At 37.5% G+C, this 23,289-nt stretch overlaps 1 protein-coding gene across 1 annotated transcript in view; it reads right to left on the bottom strand.

Moving 5' to 3' along the window:
• Positions 1-23,289, bottom strand: part of CUL5 (cullin 5) — an 88,429-nt gene that overhangs the window by 25,935 nt on the left and 39,205 nt on the right. The window contains 5 exon segments of the mRNA XM_036426375.2: positions 11,563-11,643; positions 11,726-11,871; positions 13,026-13,167; positions 15,408-15,584; positions 20,532-20,631. Coding sequence (XP_036282268.2) covers positions 11,563-11,643; positions 11,726-11,871; positions 13,026-13,167; positions 15,408-15,584; positions 20,532-20,631 — 646 coding nt within the window.

Genomic DNA, 23,289 nt, shown 5'->3' with positions numbered 1-23,289 from the left:
CAGTTACTTTAAAAGATCTTCAGCTGTAATATGAGATCAGGTACAGGACTCCACAGCCTACAATTTTTGTTACATTAACAGAGCAAATATATACTTAGTAATGACTATTTGTTCAGAACTGAGTTAAGTGTTATAAAGAATACAGAAGCATAAAACATGCTTTATATCCGCAATGATTTTTCAATCCATTTAAGAAATGTAACTAATTACATATCAAAAAATGTGTGCATACTTCATATATAATAGAGGTATATAAAAAGTTCAACTTTATTAATAAAGCAAAGAAGTGAAAATATATCCATCATTATGACACTGCAAACTTTGTAAAGTTTGTTCTGCCCATTGCTATTTACTCATGGCCTCACACACAATTGATGTTTCATAAAATAACACAACAAAGCAGTCTACAATATGCTATGAAATCAATTAATATAGTGTGAAATCAAGTAAGAGAAAATTTATGAAAGCTAAAGAGTTTGGGGTAAGTTTATTGTATAATGGGCTAAAAGGATTCTGAAGGATATAATAGGCAGAAAAAAGTAAGAAAAATAGTAAGTAAAAGATTTTACAAAGAAGGTAAAACATTATTCAGAAATGAATGCAAGAAAAAAATGAATACTACTAAAATAAGGTATATGAACAAGTTGGATGACTACTGGATGACTCTTACAAGACAGCATTAAGTTAGAAAAATACTTTAGGGCCAAATTATGAAAGGTCTTGAAAATCAGAGATAGGAAATAATGATACTACAGCTTTTATAAATTATTATTATTATTATTTATTTTTAAAAAATATATTTTATTGATTTTTTACAGAGGAAGAGAGAGAGAGATAGAGCCAGAAACGTTGATGAGAGAGAAACATTGACCAGCCGCCTCTTGCACACCCCCCCCACCGGGGATGCGCCCGCAACCAAGGTACATGCCCTTGACCGGAATCGAACCCGGGACCTTTCAGTCCGCAGGCCGACGCTCTAGCACTGAGCCAAACCGGCTTTGGCTATAAATTATTATTTTTTAAAATCTTCATCCAAGGAAATGTTTTGATTGACTTTAGAGAGAGAGGAAGGGAGAAGAAGAGGGAGTCAGAGAGAAAAATCGACGTGAGAGAAACAGCAATTGGTTGCCTTCTGTACATGCCCTGACCAGGGATCAAACCCAAAACCTGGGTATAACCTGACTGAGAACTAAATCTGAGACAATTTGCTGCATGGCATGATGTTCCACCAACTGAGCCATATTGGCTAGGGCTTTTTTTTAGAACAAAGAGGGAGAGAGAGAGAAAGAGAGAATGTGAGAAACACTAATCAGGTTGTCTCCCGTATGTGCCACTGACCCTTCCTACAAATGTACCCTAACTGGAAATCAGACCAGCAACCTGTTGGTGCATGGATGATGCTTCAATAAATTGAGCCACCAACCCAGCCAGGGCATGACACTATGGTTTTAGAATAAAACAATGGGGGGAAAATAAAAGCCTAATATTCAAATTGTCCCCTCGAGAGTTTGATCACTCGCTATGACATGCGCGGCCACCAGGGGGCAGCACGGAATCAAGGAAGGCTCCAATTGGCCCTGATTGCTGGCTAGGCCTGGGGACCCTAGCCGAGCACAAATTTTGTACGCGGGGCCTCTAGTGATGTTTATAAAAGATTAGCTTGGACACCCAAAAGAAGAAATATAAATCCTATATAATAAATGCCTAAAATGCTAAGTGCCCAACCATTTGTTCAACCAGTTGCTATGACGCACACTGACCACCAGGAGGCAGATGCTCTGACCAGTAGGTTAGCTTGCTGCTGGGATCCAGCCAATCAGGTCTGGGTAAGATGGGCTGGACACACCCTGGAGCCCTCCCGAGGTCCCTCCCCAGCCCTGATAGTGCACCTGATTGTGGGTAATAATTTTATACATGAATGTAAAAAACTCTTTGATGCTATGAGATTGGCAAAATAAATAGTGACAAAATCAAGATCAGCAAAAATAAACAAGCATACTGATGATGGGAATAAGAATTACTATAATGTTTCTAAAGATTAAGTTTGGTATTATGTACCAATTTGTAAAAGGTACATACTCTTTGCTTTAGCCTTCTCATTTCCAGGAAATTTTATTCCAAGAGAATGCTACATGTGAGAAAAATTTATGCATAATGATGTTAAAAGGCAAAAGATTTATGCGATCTGAAGAGAAACTAGAGTATATGCATAATGATGTTAAAACACACCCTAGCCAGTTTGGCTCAGTGGATAGAGAGTCAGTGAATGGTCCCAGGTTTGATTCCAGTCAAGAGCATGTACCTTGGTTGCTCGCTCGATCCCCAGTAGGGAGCATGTAAGAGGCAGCTGATTGATTTTTCTCTCTCATTGATGTTTCTAACTCTCTATCCCTCTCCCTTTCTCTCTGTAAAATCATTAAAAATATATTTAAAAAAAATATATAGGTAGGTCAGTGGGCCTAATTTCAAAATGGCAGCAGTATAAGTAGAAGATAACCTAATATGCTCCCAGGACCAAACTGAAAATATAATTAAAAACAAACAAACAAACAAACAAAAAAACCATCCTGAATAATCAACTGAAGAGAAACCCAATAATCAAGTACAGAAAGTGGAGACCACATAGAGACTAGTAGGAAGTATGAAGATACGAAAGGACTGACCAGGCTCACATAGACAGCAGCTAAAATTTTGGAGGGATATCTCAGCTGTGGGGGGTTCCCACTGAGAACTCTGGGATCTAAACCCCAAACTGATCTACTCAGCCCAGAGCACCAGAACTGAGAAAGGTGCCCACATAATATCTGGCTGTGGGAAGGAACAAGGTTGCTGTCTGCCTGGTAAAGATGTCTGGAAATGCAGTCACCCTCTTAAAGGGCCAAAGCACAACACTGTGTGTGCGGCCACCCATCTTGGGCTTCAGCAGAGGGAGGACAGAGTGGACAGGAGGTGTGAGAGCAGAAACCAGGGTTGGGGGCTTTGAGGTTAGACCTCTGAAGGTAGACACTCAGTTTTCCTGTGCTGAATCGTTCTCTCACCCTTCGGAGGACTCTTTCTCAGGTGAACCTTTGCTATCCAGTGAGTTTTTGCCTAGGGGGAGGCAGTTGCCCCACCCTACTAGAACACTTCTTGTCCCACCCTGTGGAGTTTGAGGCCAATTAAGAGATTAATGGGCCTCAGGAACAATAAGCCTGCAGGCAGAATCAATTGTCCCACCTGGTCCGAAAACCTCTCAGCCAACCCTGTGTTGATAGCCTGAAACTAATCAAGAATGAATATAGGCCTAATGGTTTGGGTCAGTGGATAGAGCATCGGCCTGCAGACTGAAGAGTCCCAGGTTTGATTCCAGTCAAGGGCATGTATCTTGGCTGCAGGCACATCCCCAGTTGAGAGTATGCAGGAGGAAGCTGATCAATGTTTCTCTCTCATCAATGTTTCTAACTATCCCTCTCCCTTCCACTCTGTAGAAAATCAATAAAATATATATTTTTAAAAAGAATGAATATAATCAAACTGCAGGCAGAGGTGGGTCTTTAGGGCAAGCATATCAAACTCAAAGGCTAACACAGGCCAAACAAACAGGTTTAAGCTTATGGGGGCTGCAAAAAAACATAAGCTTCAATTTTCACAGAAATGTAGGTTTATTTCAAAAGTAAAGTATAAAACAGAACAAGAGCAATGATAAAATTAATGTTTTCTTACATACCGTTATATTGGCTGGGCTGCAAAAATATTCATTGTGGGCCGCAAGCAGCCCACAGGCCATGAATTTGGCATGCTTGCGCTAGAGCAGTGGTTCTCATCCTTTCTAATACTGTGACCCTTGATATTGTTTCTCATGCTGTGGTGACCCCAACCATAAAATTATTTTCGTTGCTACTTCATAACTATAATTTTGCTACTGTTATGAATCGTAATGTAAATATCTGTGTTTTCCAATGGTTAGGCAACCCTGATAGTGGTTCTCAACCTGTGGATCATGAGGTTGAGAACTGCTGTTGAAGAGCCTAAGATCATTGGAAAACTTATTGGAATAGATATAAACATTACGATTCATTAACAGTAGCAAAATTACAGTTATGAAATAGCAATGAAAATAATTTTATGGTTGGGGGTCACCACAGCATGAGGAACCATATTAAAGGGTTGTAGCATTAGAAAGGTTGAAAACCACTGATCTAGAAGCTTTGAGTATGCCTGATCTATTTGGGGCCCAGGGCTTGGAAAAGCAGGTCTTGGTGCACATTTTGATCCTTTCCAAAGGAACTCAGTCCCAGCAGAGGGAGCCACAAGCTGTGGGTTGCTGATACTCAGAGCCAGCATCTGACACTGTCTAAAACAGAGAATGGGAAGCATAGCAGATCTACCTAATATACAGTCACAAACCAAAGTGGGGAGGCAAAAAAGTGTCAAATGAAAGAATAAGAGAATTCTTCAGAAGAAGAAATAAAAGAAACAAAGATAAAAAATTTATCAGACAGAGTTCAGGATAATGATGGCAAAGATGCTCAACAGCATGAGAAACGACATAGTAACTATGAAGACATAGTACTAATAAAGAATACACTGGAAAGAATACATAGCAAATTAGGGGAAGTCGAGGACTGGATCAGTGAATTAAAAGATAGGGTAGAATAAAATCACTCAATCAGAGAACCAAAAAGAAAAAACAATTAAAAAATAAGACAGTTTAAGGAGGCTGTGGAACAACATGAGATGTAACAATATTTGCATCTTTGAAATGCCAGAAGGGGAAGTGAGCAAGGGATAGAGAATGTGTTTTGAAGAAATAATAACAGAAAACTTCCCTAACCTGGTGAAGGAATAAGTCACACAGGTACAGGCGGCAAAAAGAGTCCCAAGCAAGAAGAACCCAAACAGGCTGACACCCAAACACATCATAATTAAAATGCCAATAATTAAAGACAAAGAGAGAGTCTTAAAGGCAGCAAGAGAAAAGCAATTTGTTACCTACAAAGGAGCTCCCATAAGGCTGTCAACTGATTTCTCATCAGAAACTCTACAGGCCAGAAGGGAATGGCATGAAGTATTCAAGGTAATGAAAAGAAGGATCTGAAACCAAGATTGCTATATCCAGCAAGGCTACCATTCAAAATAGAAGGTGAAATAAAGAGCTTCCCAGACAAAAGGCTAAATATCACCACCATGCATTGGGGGAGTGGAGTCCCTCAGCCTGGCCTGTGTCCTCTTGCAGTCTGGGAGCCCTCAGAGGATGTCCGACTAAGCTGTCAGTCGGACATCCTTAGCGCAGCTGCATCTGCCAGCTGTGAGCCCCGGCTTCTGGTTGAGCAGTGCTCCCCCTGTGGGAGTGCACAACCAACCACCATGTGGCAGCTCCTGCATTGAGCATCTGCCCCCTGGTGGTCAAGTGCGCGTCACTGGTTGTTCTGCCATTCAGTCAATTTGCATACTAGCCTTTTATTATATAGGATGATGAATAATAATTAAAGTACCCATTATCAGAGGATTGGTTAGGTATACTAACACACATATACATGTGATAAAAAATATACAGGTATTAAAAATGTTATAGAAGGATTTAGAGTAAGCATGTTAAATTTTCGGTCAAGGCATGTGGGCCCACCAGCTACAAGCTTGATATGCTTGGTTTAGAGTAAAAAATGCATGATGTCATAAGTTAAAAAAAAAATGCTAGAGGAAAGAAAGAGGAAGGAAGGGAGGGAGGGAAGAAAGAAGAAAAGAGGGATCAACTAAGCAAATAAGACAAAATGATGAACATTATTAAATCTGGGGACTGGGTATGGTGGGCTGGGTTCATTATATTATTTTTGAAAACTCTTATAACAAAGCTTTTCTTTACAAAAGAAAGATTATAGGATAGATCCCTATGTGTTAAAAAATCTTTAGAATTCTATTCTATGTTGGCAAAAAGAAGAAAGGAAGGTTGCTTCATAGTTCTCTCCTTATTTCAATGAGTTTTGTTTTAACAAGGTAAGTTTTTGGAAGACAGAGACCATGTTATTCCTCTTTTGTATTTCTTCCCCATCATTTTCAAAGTACTATATACAGTCAACCCTGAATATATTCTCGTTATTTGAAAAATACATCTTGAATGAAAGAACAGTGATAAGCCATCTCTCTCACCTTGTATTCCCTTTCTGTCTCCTTTCGCTAGCTTCTGTGAAGAAAAAACCTTTTTGCCATATGCCATCACTCCTGTATTTTGCCTGAGATGAGCACAACTTCTAAATCCAAAGCAATCTCTCCCCAGAGGTCTGCAAGGTGAAACACTTTAACTATCAATGTGCTTGATGATTTACCTTCCTCTATAGCAAAACTCTTCAAAGATGATGCCTGCCATAAAACACAGCAGGCACTCAGTAACTGTCGAAAATGAAAGGTGGGAGAGGCAGGCTAAGTGATATAGTAGTCTTCTCTTAGTGGTATTCAATTTCAACAATTCTACTTCACTGAAATTTAGTAAGAAGCAACAAGAATAGTTCTGATTTCCATTAGTTATATAATTCTGTATAAGTAATAATTTGCTTTGCCTCAGGTATAAAAGAGAAGTTTGAACTAAAAATTATCCTGTTTCTCCACTTTAAGGTTCTACATTTTCATTATCAACTAGGACTTTAACCATACACGGATATCTATAATGTATTCAAGAATTAATTTATTCCATGTGTGGTAGGTTATTCTCAAAATTAATTTCTCTTGGACTTTCTAGCTTGGTTTAGACTTTTCTCTTTCTCTTTCTTTCTTTCTTTCTTTCTTTCTTTCTTTCTTTCTTTCTTTCTTTCTTTCTTTCTTTCACATTTTAAGTAGTGGTGCTTGCTTCATTTCTAAACTATTTACACAAGTAACCCTTTACACAGAACAATGAATAGTCAGACTAATTCACCTTTACTTTTTGGATAACACCCTTAATATACTAAGATATTAATTACTAACAACTACCCACTTTAAAGATAATAATTTATTACTATAACCTAGTTCTAATTCAGCTTTATCAATTTTTTTACAGACAGTAACTAGTTTCTTTCTTAGAATCAGTAAGCAACTTTCTCCAAACCAGAGCCTTAACAGTAAAAACTACCATGCCAGACACAAGTGCTTAAATGTTTTCTATATAGTTATTTTATTATACTCTGATAACCTAAGTTGGTATTATCCCACTGTACAGTTGGGAAAACAAAGGATTAAAGAGGTTGAATAATTTGCCAAAGGACACACGGCTGGTATACTGACAACAGTGGAATTCAAATCCTCACCTAGTTCCATATGAATGCCCCGACCACTGTAACACACTGTGTCTGTCTCCCCGAGTACTCAGTCATTGTGAGAAGATGCTGGTCACCATCAGTAACTCTATTCCAATACTCTGTTATATAAACAACCCATTTTACTCCAGCGTCACTCCTAAAATAGGAACCGGATCTATCTTATTATTCCCAACTAGCACAAGGCCTGTCAGGTGCATAATAAATACTGACTGAATGCTCTCAAGGAACTCCAGGGTATGCTGGACTATCACCTAAAATATTAATAGCCATAGAAAAAAGTTGTTATTTTGGTTTAAAATTTTTTCCTTGGTCTTTTCTTACTGTTGAGGGTCTCTTTTTGCTGTCAATAATGCCTCTTCAGGAGCACAGCTCTGAAGCCTCTTACCCATTTTCACTAATATACTGCTGATTTTTTGCTCCAGACCCATCCAAAGATAATCAAGCTTATTAGAACTGTGAGTCTAAGTGGATCTGGGTGGTGCTAAGTTGCTCTCCTATAAGGTAAAGTAGAAGAGCCTGATAATATTCTTAAGGAAAAGATAAGTGAATACTCAATATAATAAAAATGCATACACCATGCAAAAAAACAACAACACTACCATGCTTAACAGTGAAAATTTAGAAGCATTCCCATCAAAGATTAGAAGAAGACAAGGATCTCCAAAACTATTAACATTTTTCTAAAATTAACCATTTAATATTAGATTTAATTCATTGAAGGAAATAGAAGGTATTAATATTAGAAAAAATGAAGCAACATCATTTACAAATGACAATTAGATGCTTGGAATAAACCAAAAGAATGAAATAAAACTCTTATAAACCATGAAAAAATCAGTAGGCTGCTAAGCACTTTAGGAGCACTTGAAATGTACTCTGGCCTTCATTAGGCCTGGCCTCACAACTGGGTACTACCTATGTGAGACTTGTTCTATTATACAGAATACAGTCCAGAAACTTCTTTTCTGCATATATCGAAAACTAATCAAGTTTAGAAGAGTGACCATGCTAACTAAATTTAAAGAAGGTGAATCATAAACCATAATAATTTGCTAATTTTTAGAAGAAAATACAAGTACCAAAAATGTACCTACTTCAATCTTAAATTCTGGTGTGCATTTTTGTGTAGTCTCATATGACTGACCATATAATTGTCCTCCATTAATAAGAATAGCCTAATATATAAGTATAGACAAAATTAGTATCAATAAAGATATAGCATAACGTGTTCTGATTACTGATAATTCCTCTAAGAGAAAATTTAGGACAGTGAGTCTGTTTCTAATGTTTTTAGTATGGAAAGTGGCTTGTTTCTTACTAGCTATTCAAATAACAGTGTTTACACTTCATATATATATTTTAATATTTTTACTGATTTCAGAGAGGAAGGGATCGAAACATCAATGATTAGAGAGACTCATTGATAGGCTGCCTCCTGCATGTCTCCAACTGGGGATTGAGCATGTAACCTGGGCATGTGCCCTTGAAGGGAATTGAACCTGGGACCCTTAGTCCATAAGCTGATGCTTTATCCACTGAGCCAAACTGGCTAGGGCTATACTTTACTTATATTAAACTAGAAGCCCTGAGCACAAATCTGTGTGCCAATAGTCACTGCTACCCTCCTGAAGCTCTCCAACCGCTGTACCCATTGGCCTGCTCTCCTGTAACTCCCCCCCCCCCCCCCCCAATAGCTTGCTGCCCTACCCGCTCCTGTAGCTCTCAGCCACCTGCTTGTAGTTTTCTGCCCCACCCTCTTTCAGATCTGTGATCTGGTCATTATGCCTCAGGGCATAACGGATGATTAGCATATTCTTCTCTTACTATATAGGATTAGAACCTAGGACTTGAGTGATTTTTTTGTTTTCTGTTTCTTCCAGTACAGCATCATGCTAACACATTATTTCTCTTTGAAAACAAAAAATGTAAATTAACAGACATTACAGTAAATATTATATAGTATAATGGCTTTAGTTCAGTAAGGTATATAATATAGTAATACATCTGCATTAAGTCTTACATTCCCAATGCCATAATTAATTCTAAAATTCTGTTGCTTGATGTCTCCTCTGCACCAAATTTTGCTATAATCTATGTTGTAAAAAGTTAGGAGAGTGATAATGAAGAAATAGATAGTAATCGCTCTTTAGAGGGGACATGATAGAAGGTTTCTTTGAAAGCAAGCTATATTGCATTTAGTGTCTTTGTTGAAAAATAACAAAAAGACTGAATTCTAGAATCATTTAGCTGGTGAAATGCTCACACTATTTGGTAACTGGAAGAACAAATTCACATCTCCTATTTCAAGTTTTTTCCGTGTGTGTGTGTGTGTGTGTGTGTGTGTGTGTGTGTGTTTGTTAAAAGTACAAAGGGAGAGCCCAGGTAAGTGTGCTTAGCGGTTAAAGGCTGGAGCTTTGCGGGTTTGATTCCTGGTCAACGGCACATACCTGGGTTTCAGGTTCAAACCCTGGGCCAGTAATTGATGTGTTTCTTTCTCACTGATGTTTCTCTCTCTCCTCCCTTCCACTCTCTGTAAAAATCAATGGGGAAAAAAAAATCCTCTGCTGAGGATTAACAAAACAAACAAATAAAGTAGAAAGGAGGATTGAAGTGTTCTTTCAGGCTGTCATGTGTATTTGGTTTATCTCTACCTTTCTCATTCTGTTTTTCTTGCTGTCTCTGATTCTCTCTCAGTCAGACTGTTATAGTTATATTTCCATTTTAATATGAATATTCTCTAATTAAGCTATATAAACTAGAGAAGAAAAACAGAACAACAATCCTATCATATGAAACTGTAACATTCTCCACCTAGATGAAATGGACACATAAACTTAAAATAGTAAAATCGCTCTAATTGAACTCATATTTCTCCCTTACTACTAAGATTTATTCTTATACCTGATCTCTGTAGCAGCACAATTCTCCCAAGTCAAAACCTCAGAAACAAAATGGACTCAATTCTGTCCAATATCTAGCCCCACCCATATGATACAACATTCCTCTACGGGCAATCTTTAACCTATCCTTCCCATTCCATTGCTATAACCCTATATGGTACTGCTAATACCTTCCCTGAGTTACTGTAAAAACCTCCTTATTCCTGATGCCCACCTCTTCCCCACTCCAATTGAACTTTCATACTGTCACTACGTTCATCTTCCCAAGGGATAACTCTGAGCATGGCAAACTTATTTAACAAACATTCAATGGCCTTCCCTGCCTTCTTAATGAAGCCCTAGCCAGCTTTAAATTTCCATAGAAAACTTCTATAGAACAACCATAAGTTAGCTAGCCCCCTTTCCTGGCCAATAGCAAAGTTATTTTAACCTTTGAAAAAGGAAATATACTGCACATTATGAAAAGCAACACAAAACAAAAACAAAAAAACAAGAGGGTAAAAGATCCAACCCAACCCAACCCAACTCAAGAACAAAGAATAAGCATGACTATTATTCAAGATGAAAGAAGCCAAAGAAAAGTTAGAAGGAAAAAAAAATCAGTTGAAAAGGTTTGGTTGTAGGCAAACTGAAATGATACTTCTTTGTATGTAAATCTACCCCTAATTTCCAGGCTCCATAGACTGAAAGGAACTGGAGGAAATATTATTGCTATATTTTCCTTACTAAAGTACACTAAAGTCACTCTCCATTTAAAGAAAACACCCAGAACTGATATGTAGCATGGCTAATACCTCAGAGCAGTTTTTTTTTAAAACAAGGAGCATACAATATAAATTAAATGAAACAATATAAAAGACTGGTGTTCCCTATCAAATAGTGTTCTATCTCATAACAAGATGAAGTTTGAAAACATCCTCCCATAAGAAGAGGAAATATCCCCCAGCAGTAACGATTCAGTACTCACTAATTCAGTGTTCACAGCCACTTTATAAAACATAATCTCTGTGAATAATAAGAATCAACTGTATCTTTAGGGAGTATATTTTATTTGCCACATGATAGTCACTAAAAGGGTTAACTTTAGGTATCCATAACACATCATAAAGGAGACTGATTAAAAAAAAAAATTAAGTACATTTAATACAGTAAAAAGTCTAGAGCAAGGATGGCAAATAGACTTTATCTTGCACGTAAGCTCTGAAAACCAATGTGTTCTAAATAAGGTGTCTATTAAAGCTGTGTTTTGGCTCATTGCAAAAGTATTACAATCCATTAGTAATGGTCAGAGTCAGAGAAAAGATAAACCATGTTATGTGTAGTATATATTTGCCATCCCTGGGCTACTGTACTTCAAACAATCCCATAGAATATACAGTTACAAAACTACTTACTGCTTCAACAGAGTTACATTCCCGCCTTGTTTCTAAGTAACGTAGTGCTCGTTTTTCTTCTTCTTTTAATTTAGCATCTGCCTGTCCAGAGGCAAAATAGCAATCATTTTAAGAATATCAAGAGAATAGCTCAAATTAGCACTTATACTAAGTTCCGACTTACATATTTCATATAATTCTGTACACCATTTTGTTGTAAATATGAGGGTGCCTGTGTTCTATAAAATCTCTCTGTTGAATCCAAATACGCCTTCTCAAAATTGTCCCTATAAATCTGAAGCTTATCTTCAGGATTAGAACAAAGGTTAACTGAAAAACAGAAAATAAAATTTTACTCTAATTATGATTAGCATCACTATTTTGAGTACCATAAATTAAATAACAAATATTGAGCAGTCATTATGTAAAGGGGCTGACAATGCTCAAGATAACATAAAAATAAATAGGACAAAATCTTCTGTATAAAAAACTTAAACGTTAACAGCACAAAGCAACAAACACCATAGAGAATATGATATTTTATTTTGAATAGGAAAGACTCTGACTTCTAACTGGATCAAGACACCATTCACAAAAGAAATGAGATTTGAAATGAGTTTTAAGGAATAAACTAGGATTTACATAGCTAGGTCTATCTAAAGTAAGCAAAAAACAACAACAAAAAAAAACAATAATAATAAAAAAAAATTTAGAAGTAGAAAAGCACAAGGTTGAGTCAAAGTATAATGACTAGCTAAAGCCGGTTTGGCTCAGTGGATAGAGCGTCAGCCTGTGGACTGAAAGGTCCCGGGTTCAATTACGGTCAAGGGCATGTATTTGGGTTGCAGGCACATCCCCAGTGGGAGGTGTGCAAGAGGCAGCTGATCGATGGTTCTCTCTCATCGATGTTTCTAATTCTCTCACCCTCTCTCTTCCTCTCTGTAAAAAATCAATTAAAAAAAATATAAAAGTATAATGACTAGATTGTCTGAGTGGATTTTTAAAGTTAATTGAAGGTAAGGGTAAGAGGTTGTGGAGAGCCTCAGATTTCAGGCTAAATAACCTGCATTTAGCATGGTGTACCACTAACTGGGTAAGGAAAATAGTATTTAAAATTAATCTTGTGAATAGTATATGGGTAAGATGATAACAATTTGATCCCTATAAGAAGACTATTTCAAAATTCCAGAAGTAAAATTTAGAAAAGTCCAAACTTTAGATTCAAATCCATACTTCTCTAATTTAAGTTGCTAAAAAGATTCACAAATAAATGAGATGGACAAAGTAAATATTCACCACTCAAATATTAATTTTTGTAGGTTACTTTAAAGCAGAATAAATACCTTTTGTGTCCTTGGAAAAGCATTTGGCACTAAAAGTTGATGTTACCTGTGCTAATAAAGATACTTTTGCTAGTACTACTCTATGACTGTCTTAGAATTTGCATGCAAAGGAAATTATGATCATAAAAGTTCAGAACATACCATAGGATTCTCTTACTCCAATGACCAGCTGAGAATCAAAAGCTTCTCCTAACCGTTCAGCATGTACCAGCTTCATTGCACTATCCTGTAGTCTGTTTTTTATATTTGAAAAGATGGACTCATTCCATGTATCAAGCATGAGCTAAGAAAAAGAGAACAAAATGCACATTTCAATTATTTTTTTTAATTATTTTTTTTAACATTACTCTTTATTTATTTATTTATTAAATATATTTTATTGATTTTGTACAGAGAGGAAGGGAGAGAGATAGAGAGTTAGAAACATCGATGAGAGAGAGTCATCGATCAGCTGCCTCTTGCACACCCCCTACTGGGGATATGCCCGCAACCAAAGTACATGCCCTTGACCAGAATCGAACCCGGGTCCCTTCAGTCCCCAAGCCGACGCTCTATCCATTGAGCCAAACCGGTCTCGGCTCATTTCAATTATTAATACACAAAGTACCACCTATCCACAATTTTTTCCCCCCAGTGGGAGCAAAGGAGCACTTTCTTTTATTTGGGGAAATGGAGCTTGGAGTTCAGATAAGTTGAGGTTGAGATGAGTGTGAGTCTCAGAAAGAGAGGAGTGGGCATTTTGACAATGGAAATAGAGTTAAAAAATTAAGTACAAATACTAAAAAAGGAAATCAAATTCTTAGTCCTACATTCACTTGAATCCTTCAGGGAATCAGTATATTTAAATGTGGTAAAGAATACAAGGCAATTAATGGTAAAAAAATATGTGTTTTAGAATCCAAGATAACTGTTAAAACATCAAAATTTAATTATGTGGAAAATGAAGAAAAAAAAAAAAGTAAAATTTGTGGACTATTTTAAAAAGTTATAATTTATATCTATTACTATTACTAATAGTGCTATTTTTTGTTTGAAAGGGATATCTGGGACCCCAATTTCAGAGCTTAGCTTTTTCCAAAAAATCAGGAGTTATTACTGGGCACAGTGCTTTTAACTACAAATAATGCAAAATATTTAGCCACAATTAGGTAAATACAAAGATACGAGAAGGTAACCTGATAAAAGAAGAGACTTTTGAAACACAATAAAGTAATGTAATTTAGAGGAAGGTAAAAGTATAAAGAAAGAAAAAGAAAATAAAATCTCGAAGATAAAATTAGGAAAATGAGAAAGTGAAAGGAAAAGCAAGGAAGGTAATATTTGAAACACAGATCAAAAGCTTAACACCACATAAAAAGCTGAAAGAAAATTGAAACTAAAAATGGGAAAAAACATTATTCAATAAAATCCAGCAAGAGCTAGAAAGGAATTTAAATGTGAAGCAGAAAAATCCACTTAATATGTAAATTACTTCCAAAAGTTTTCAAATCTGTCTAGGCTCAGTGGTTATGTGTCAATTTATAAACTAGGAGGCCACGGTCTGATTCCTGGTCAGAGTGCATTCCTGGATTGCAAGCTCAATCCCCAGTGTGAGGTGTGCAGAAGGCAGCCAATCAGTGGTTCTTTCTCACCACTGATGTTAATCTCTCTCTCCCTCTCTTGCCCTTCCTCTCTGTAATCAACAACAACAAAATCCTATAAAGAGGTAATATGCAAATTGACCATCACTCCAACATAAAAGATGGCCGCCACAAGATGGCTAGTAGGGAAGGGCAGTTGTGGGTGATCAGGCCAGCAGAGGAGGGCAGTTGGGAGGGATCAGACCTACAGGGGAGGGTAGTTGGGGGCCACCAGGCTGGCAGGGGAGAACAGTTAGGGGGACCAGGCCTGCAGGAGAGGACAGTTGGGGGGGGACCCAGGACTGCAGGGGAGGACAGTTGGGGGAGACCAGGCCTGCAGGGTAGAGCAGTTGGAGGGAACCAGGACTGCAGGGATGGGCAGTGGGGGGCAGCCAGCCCAGCAGGGAGAACAGTTAGGGGTAACTGGGTGGGTAGGGGAAGGGCAGTTACAGGCAATCAGGCCAGCAGGAGAGCAGTTAGGTGTCAATCAGACTGTCAGGGGAGTGTTTAGTGGGTGATCAGGCTGGCAGGCAGAAGCAGTTAGGGGAAATCAGGCAGGCAACCAGGCCAGCATTGGGAGCTAGCAGTCCTGGATTGTGAGAGGGATGTCCGACTGCCCACTTAGGCCTGATCTCTAAATGGGAAGTCGGACATCCCTCGAGGGGTCCCAGATTGGAGAGGGTACAGGCTGGACTAAGGGACACCCTCTCCCCCACCCAATGCACGAATTTCGTGCACTGGACCTCTAAAATATCTATGTATCCATGTATCCATGCATCTATCTATCTATTCACACACACACACACACACACACACACACACACACACACACACATATATATATTTTTAAAGTCTTTAGATCATCTTTCCCGAAGAATATTAGAAAAAAGATGGGAAAACTTACCTTTCGAACAATACCATCTTCTACATTTGATTTTTTATTGCCGCCCTGTTTACCCAATAAAGTAATCTCTAGTTGACAAAAAGGCTTCGGTAAAATATCACATTGTGTAAAGAACTTTCGCCATTCTACAATATATGCTTTTAGCAAAGCTGTATCATCTTGATGGCTTAGTACTCGCTGGAAAAAAACAAAACAAAAGAGAATTGTAACAATTTAAATACAAGTGCTTTAAAGAATACTAGAACATTTTTATGCTATAAATTTAAAATATTTGTAGCATAAACTATCTTATACCCAAATTAAAACATAAATATATATCCAAGAGAAAACTAAAATATGTTCACATAGACTTATGATTTCACAATACATATATCTAATCATTAAGGCATATATATGAAACTAATAAAATGCTCTATGTCAATAATGTCATTTAAAAAAAACCTGTATCCATTATCACTTTATCTTCCCCTTTATCTCTCCCCTCTCCTACCCCTTCCTAGCCTTAAACAACCTAATTTACTTTCTGTGTCTATATATTTGCCGGTTGTAGTATGTGTCCATATTATATTCCTTTTTATGGCTAAATACTACTTTATTTTATCAAAGTACTATATTTTGTTCATTTTTGTCCATTGACAGACATTTGGGTTGTTTTCACCTTTTAGCTATCATGAATAATATTGCTATAAATATCTTTGTACAACAAATGTTCACAAAAACTTGTGCACTTACCAATAAAAGAGAAAAGACTCAAAATCAGAAATGAAAGTGGAGACATACAACTGATACCACAGAAATACAAAGGGTCATAACACTACTATGAATGTTATATGTCAACTAATCTGACAACCTAAAACTGATGAATAGATTACTAGGAACATACAGTGTACCAAGAGTGAATCATAAAAAAATAGAAAATCTGAACAGACCAATCACTAGTAAGGAGACTGAATCAATAATAAAAAATGTCAACAAACAGCCCAGCTGGTATGGCTCAGCATCAACTTATGGACCAAGAGTTCACAGTTCGATTCCTGATCAGGCACATGCCCTGGTTGTGGGCTTGATTCCTGCAGGGGGTAAGGGAGGGGGGAAGACAAGGGAGAAGGGGGGGAAATGCCGGAGGCAGCTGATCAATGATTCTCTTTCATCATTGATGTTTCTATCTCTCTCCCTTTCTGGTCCTCTCTGAAATCAATAAAAATATATTTTTTAAAGTCAACAAACAAAAGTTCAGGACCAGATTGCTTCGTTTGTAAATTTTATCAAGTATTTAAAGAAGAATTAGTACCAAATTCTTCTCAAATTCTTACAGAAAATAGAAGAAAGAAAAAATACTTCCAAACTCATTTTACAAGGCCAGCATTACCTTGATTCTAAAACTAGACAATAGTGCCACAAAAAAAATAAAATTACAGGCTAAAATCCCTGATAAATGTAGATGCAAAAAACCTGAAAATATTAGCAAACCAAATTCTACAGCACATTGAAAGGATTATACACCATGATCAAGTGGGATTTATTCCAGTGATGCAAGAATGGTTCAACATTGGCAAATCAATCCATGTGATAACATCATGTTGACAGGATGGATAAAAATCACATGGTCACTTTGGTAGATGCTGAAGATACATTTGACACAATTCAATGTCCTTATATGATAAAGACTCTCAGCCAGGTGGGTATAGTGAGAAAATACCTGAACATAATAAAGTGTATAGTGACAAGCCCACAACTAATGTCATATTCAGTGGAGAAAGCTGAAAGCTTTTCCTCTAAGGTCAGGAACAAGACAGGATGCTCACTCTCACCAATCCATTCAAGACAACACTGGAAGTTCCAGCCAGAGCAATTAGGCAAGAAAAAGAAATACAAAGCAACCACATTAAAAAGAAAGGGGGAAAACTTGCTATTTTCAAATTACATGATGTTACATATAGAAAATCCTAACAATACCACACACACACACACAAAAAAAAAATAGTTAGAATAAACAAATTCAGTATAGTTGCAGGATACAAAATCACAACCCAAAAATCCATTGGATTTCTTCTATACTGTTCGTTTCATAGAAAACTATCAGAAAGAGAAATTATGAAAACAATCCTATTTACAATGCATCAAAAAGAATAAAAATACCTAAGAATAAATTTCACCAGGAAGGTGAAAGACCTACACTGAAAACTACAAAACACTGATGAAAGAAACTAAAGAAGGCACAAAAATGACCAGGTCATGTGCCCATGACTTGGAAGAATATTGTTAAAACTAGTGACCTGTTGCAGGAATATTCCTGCCACTGCCACCTCTCCTCTCCCCCCCCCCCCTACCTCCCCCCCCGAGGTGGACAGGGCGGAGGTGGGTAGGACGGCCCGCCTCGCTGCGCCCACAGCCACTTGTGCCACCGTCTCCGTGGCTGTGAGCACTGCCACCGCCGCTGTGTGCTGCTAATGCTTTCCCTCAAACAGCTGCAGCCACCTTGCTTTCCACTTTCCCTCCCTCTTCCTCCTATGCTGTCTTCAGTCTTCACTCCTCCCTCCCTCCGAGTATGCAAATTAACTGACATATATGTTGGGTTAATTTGCACACTTTCACTGACTGGCTGATGGGTGTGGCTTGTGGGTGTAGCAGAGTGATGGTTAATTTGCATATTACTATATTATTATATAGTATGTGCATAAACCCCAAAGCAATCTACAATGGGGAAAAGAACAGTCTCTTCAATAAATGGTGCTGGGAAAATTGGACAGCCACAGGCAAAAGAATAAAACTTGACCATTTTTCATCATACACAAAAATTAACTCAAAATAGATTAAAGACTGAATTTAAGATCTGAAACCATAAAACTCCTAAAAGAAAGCACGGATAGTAAATTCCTTGACTTCAATGTTGGTAGTGTATTTTTTTTTTTTTTTTGCATTTGGTATAAAAAGCAAAAATAAACATGTAAGAGTACATCAAACTAAAAAGCTTCCAAACATCAAAGAAAGTATCAACAAAATAAAAAGGCTATCTACTGAAGGGGAGAAAATATTTGCAAATATTATCTGATAAGAGTCAATATCAAAATAGATTTTTAAAAAAATCATACAACTCAATAGCAATGCAGAAACAAAATAAAACAAACAAACAAAAAAAACAATTAAAAAGTGGACAGAGAATCCAAATAGATCTTTTCCCAAAGAAGACACACAGATGACCAATAGGACATGAAAAGATGTTCAATATCACTAATCATCAAAGAATGATAATCCAAACCACAATGAGATACCACTTCACACCTGATAGAATGGCTATTATCAAGAAGACAAGAAGTAAGTGTGGATGTGGAGAAAAGGGAACCCTTGTGCACTGTTGGTGGGAATGTAAATTAGTACAGCCACTATGGAAAATAGTATCAAGGTTCCTCAAAAAATAAAAAAATAGAACTACCATATGATTCAGAAATTCTACCTCTATTCATCCAAAGAAAACAAAGACACTAATTTGAAAAAATATACAGTCAGCCCTCTGCATTCATGGGTTCTGCATCTGTAATTGGTTTAGTCTACAGATGCAGAACCCAAAGATACAAAGGGCGGACTAAGGAACTTGAGCATCCATGGATTTTGGTATCTGCTAGGAATCTGTGAACCAACCCACTGTGGAAACTGAGGGAGGACTATATGCATCCCACGTTCTCTGCAATATTATTTACAACTAGTGGTCTGGTGCATGAAATTTGTGAACGGGAAGGGGGGTTCCTCAACCCGGCATGCACCCTCTCCAATCTGGGACCCCTTGAAGCAGGGGTCCTCAAACTTTTTAAAGTGGGGGCCAGATCACGGTCCCTCAGAGAGCTGGAGGGCCGGACTATATGAACTACTAATTCCTACTGTAACACCTCGGCTGCGCTCACTGCCCAAAAAACCTGGTGGGCCGGATAAGACTCCTCTGCGGGCCGCATGTGGCCCGCGGGCCGTAGTTTGAAGAACCCAAGGCTTGAAGGATGTCCTACTGCTAGTTTACAGGTATTGGGCAGTTTGACATCCCTTTTGCAATCTGAAACTGCTGCCTCCAGCCCCTCACCTGCCTGCCTGCCTAACCAATTGTGCCTAAACACTTGGCCTGCCAGCCTGCTCGCTCCCAACTGCAGGCTGGAAGCAAATATCTGGGATTTATTTATCTTCTACAATATAATTGAAACTTTGTAGCCTTGAGTGGAGGCCAAGGCCGGCCAGAGCGGGCAGGAAGCTTGGTTTCCTCCATTGCCGGGGGCAACCCAAGCCTCCTTCTGGCTCCAGCTCTGTCACCATCTTGGTTGGGTTAATCTGCATACTTGCTCCTGATTGGCTGGTGGGCATAGAAGTATGGTTAATTTGCATGTTTCTCTTTTATTAGTGTAGATAGCCAAGATATGGAAACAACCTATATGTCCATAGAGAGATGAATGGAGAAAGAGTATGTGGTACATACACAGAATGAATTATTCAACCATAAAAAATGTCATGCCACTTGGAACAACGTGGATGAAATTTGAAGAAAACTACTGTCAGTTTGAAAAGAGGTATTAGTGTGAGAAAAAATAGATTTATGTGAGCTGACATATGGCTAAAAATACATGGTGGTGGGGGCATCTAAAGGACCTATAAAAAACTGAATTTTAAAATCTATGCTTTTAACAATTAAATTTATTGCAGTGACATTAGTTAATAACCTCCATGTAAGTTTCAAGTGTACAATAATACATTATCTGTATATTGCATTGTGTGCTCACCTCCCAAAATCTAGTCTCCTGTCACCATATATTGACCACCTTTACCTTCTTCAACATCCCTCCACCCTCTTTCCCCTCTGGTAACCACCATATTGTTGTCTATGTCTGTAACTTTGTTTTGTTTGTTCACTTGTTGTTTACAGCATTTTTTAATTGAGGATAATAATGTACTCTCTTAAAAGAAATGTCACTAATGGGGGAAAAGAAGCAAACGATTATCATTTAATTAAAAAATTTATTTAAGAAATACGTAAGTCAATGTAATATTTAAAATTACTTCAGGAAGTCCTACATTTATAGTATATTTTTTAATAATATTCTTTGACTAAAACCTTAAAACAAATATAATATAAAAAGTGGAACTTACTGCCTGTGCTTGCTTAATAAACTCAAGAATATCTTCTTTTAAAGCCTGGTGAATTTTTGCTGGGCCTTTATCATCCCAGAGACAGACCGCATGCACATCCCTATAAAAATAAAGCAGGTAAACAAATATTAACACTGGAACAAAAACAAACACAAAACTCGTGTTAAGTTCTGTTTTTATAGTTTCCATAGACCACAGAATCCATTCATATGAACCAAACATGTTTTGTAAGTTGTCTCACATTAGTTTCTATTTTCTTTATCATTCATTGTTTTCTTTAAATCTCTGCTAGTTATTGCATAATATATATAGATTTTTTTTTTTTTCTTACCCGAGGATATGTTTACTGATTTTTTAGAAATAGAAGAAGGGAGAGAGGGAGGAAGTGTTGTGAGAGAGAAACATTGATGCGTTTCCCAGACTGGGGATTGAACCCCTAATCTTTTGTTGTATGGGATAATTCTCCAATCAAGCAACCTGGCCTGGGCTGCATAAATATATACATATATTTTTAAATCCTCACCTGAGGATATTTTTTGCATTGAATTTTAGAGAGAGCGAAAGAGAGAGAGAGAGAAATATCGATGTGAGAGAAATTCATCAATTGGTTGCCACCTGCATGAGCCTCGACCAGGGCTGGGGCTGGGGAGAAGCCTGCAACCAAGATGCCTGCCTTTGACCAGAATCAAACCCAGAACCCTTTGGTCCGCAGGCTGATGCTCTATCCACTGAGCCAAACTGGCTACGGCTGCATAAATATTTTTAATTATAAAAGTATACTATCTCTTGCCGAAACTGGTTTGGCTCAGTGGTAGAGCATCGGTCTGCGGACTGAAAGGTCCCAGGTTTGATTCCGGTCAAGGGCATGTACCTTGGTTGCGGGCACATCCCCAGTAGGGGGTGTGCCAGAGGCAGCTGATCCATGATTCTCTCTCATCGATGTTTCTCTCTATTCCTCTCTGTAAAAAATCAATAAGATATATTTTTAAAAAAAGTATACTATCTCTTAATCCCATTCCCCAAAGTGAACTACTATTAATATTTTCTTGTGCAAAGCAAGTATACTAGTAAATCCTATTAATTCTTTAATTCAATATATGTAAATTAGTCTACTGTTTTGAAAAAATAGTAATTTAAATCCTATTATAGTGAATCTTCTACACATTCATTGTATTTACACATTAATTACTATTGTGTCTCCTTTAGTTAAAAAAGACAAAGACAAAAACAAAAAGGAAAGTTCTCATAAACTGGTATACAAAAACTCTAAACTTATCAAGTTGACATATTTTTAACCAAAGAATATTCATTGCAGAAATATATTTAAGATTAACACATATCCTAAAAGTAAATTTCTTAATTATTAAATTGTAGTACAGGGAAACATAACAAGAGGGTAGTCTTTTATTCAGGATTTATTTATTTTTTTATTTTATTTTTTTAATATATATTTTATTGATTTTTTACAGAGAGTAAGGGAGAGAGATAGAGAGCTAGAAACGTCGATGAGAGAGAAACATTGACCAGCTGCCTCTTGCACACCCCCTACCGGGGATGTGCCCGCAACCACTGTACATGCCCTTGACCGGAATCGAACCTGGGACCTTTCAGTCCGCAGACCGATGCTCTACCACTGAGCCAAACTGGTTTCAGCTATTGAGGATTTTTTATTGAAGATTCTTTTATTTGGAATAGGCTCCCTAGTGACTTATTTAGTACCTTCTGGAGTCCCTGCTATAAAAAATGTCAAAGAAATCTAAACAAAACACCTCCAGAATTGTAACATTATAATAATGGCCAAAGAGTTTGTTTTATATTCAGATTCTAAGGAACATCATTATAACCCAAAGTTCTGTCTGCATATTAACTTTTTAAAATATATTTTTATTGATGTCAGAGAGGAAGGGAGAGGGAAAGATAGAAACATCAATGATGAATGAGAATCATTGATCGGCTGTCTCCTGCACACTGCACTAGGGATGGAGCCTGCAACCAGGGCATGTGCCCTGATAGGGAATCTGTGACCTCCTGGTTCATAGGTCAAATCTCAATCACTGAGCCCACGTCAGCCAAGCTGCATATTAATTTGAACTTGCTTTTGTCATTTGTTTAATTCAGCTTAATAGTGGTATCTGGACCAGTGTCTGGAATGCAGTAAGCACACAAATATTTGTTAAGTAATAGCATAACAGGTAACATCTGGCTGCTCAATATGTGCCAAATTCTATGTTAAGCTGTTTTAACTCATTTATCCTTCACAGCAACTCTGAAGGAGTATGATTTTCATTGCAATTTTACAGATGTGGAAACTGAGGCAAAGAGAGGTTAAGGAGCTAGTATAAATGTTGGAACCAGGCGGTTGGGCTCCAGAGGCTTCCCAAACTATTTTTCTCGCACTCCTCCAATCCATCCAACCAACAGTAGCCAACATAATCTTTATGAAACTCAAAATCACAGCATATTACCTCTACATTTAAAATTATCCAATGGTTTTCCACTGCTCTTTGAATAAAGTACAAAATGGTTAATTGACCCCTATAAGAAGCTGCAGAATCATCTCATGATTAAAGAAATCTAGAGTTGAAAAGAAGAAACTGATACAAAAATAGATAACTCAATATGTTTACCCCTATTACTATGTATATAAACGCAAGGCTTAAGAGGGTGGTGGAATAATATTGGAAGTAACAATGAGTAAAGAACTGTGGGATACTATGGTGTCTGTAGTGAACTATAAACAAATCAATGTGGTATGTGA

Source organism: Pipistrellus kuhlii, unplaced genomic scaffold (assembly GCF_014108245.1).
Source record: "Pipistrellus kuhlii isolate mPipKuh1 unplaced genomic scaffold, mPipKuh1.p scaffold_m20_p_9, whole genome shotgun sequence".
Taxonomy (NCBI): domain Eukaryota; kingdom Metazoa; phylum Chordata; class Mammalia; order Chiroptera; family Vespertilionidae; genus Pipistrellus; species Pipistrellus kuhlii.
Note: the sequence above shows the minus strand (reverse complement) of the source record. Positions and strands in the feature narration are given on the sequence as shown.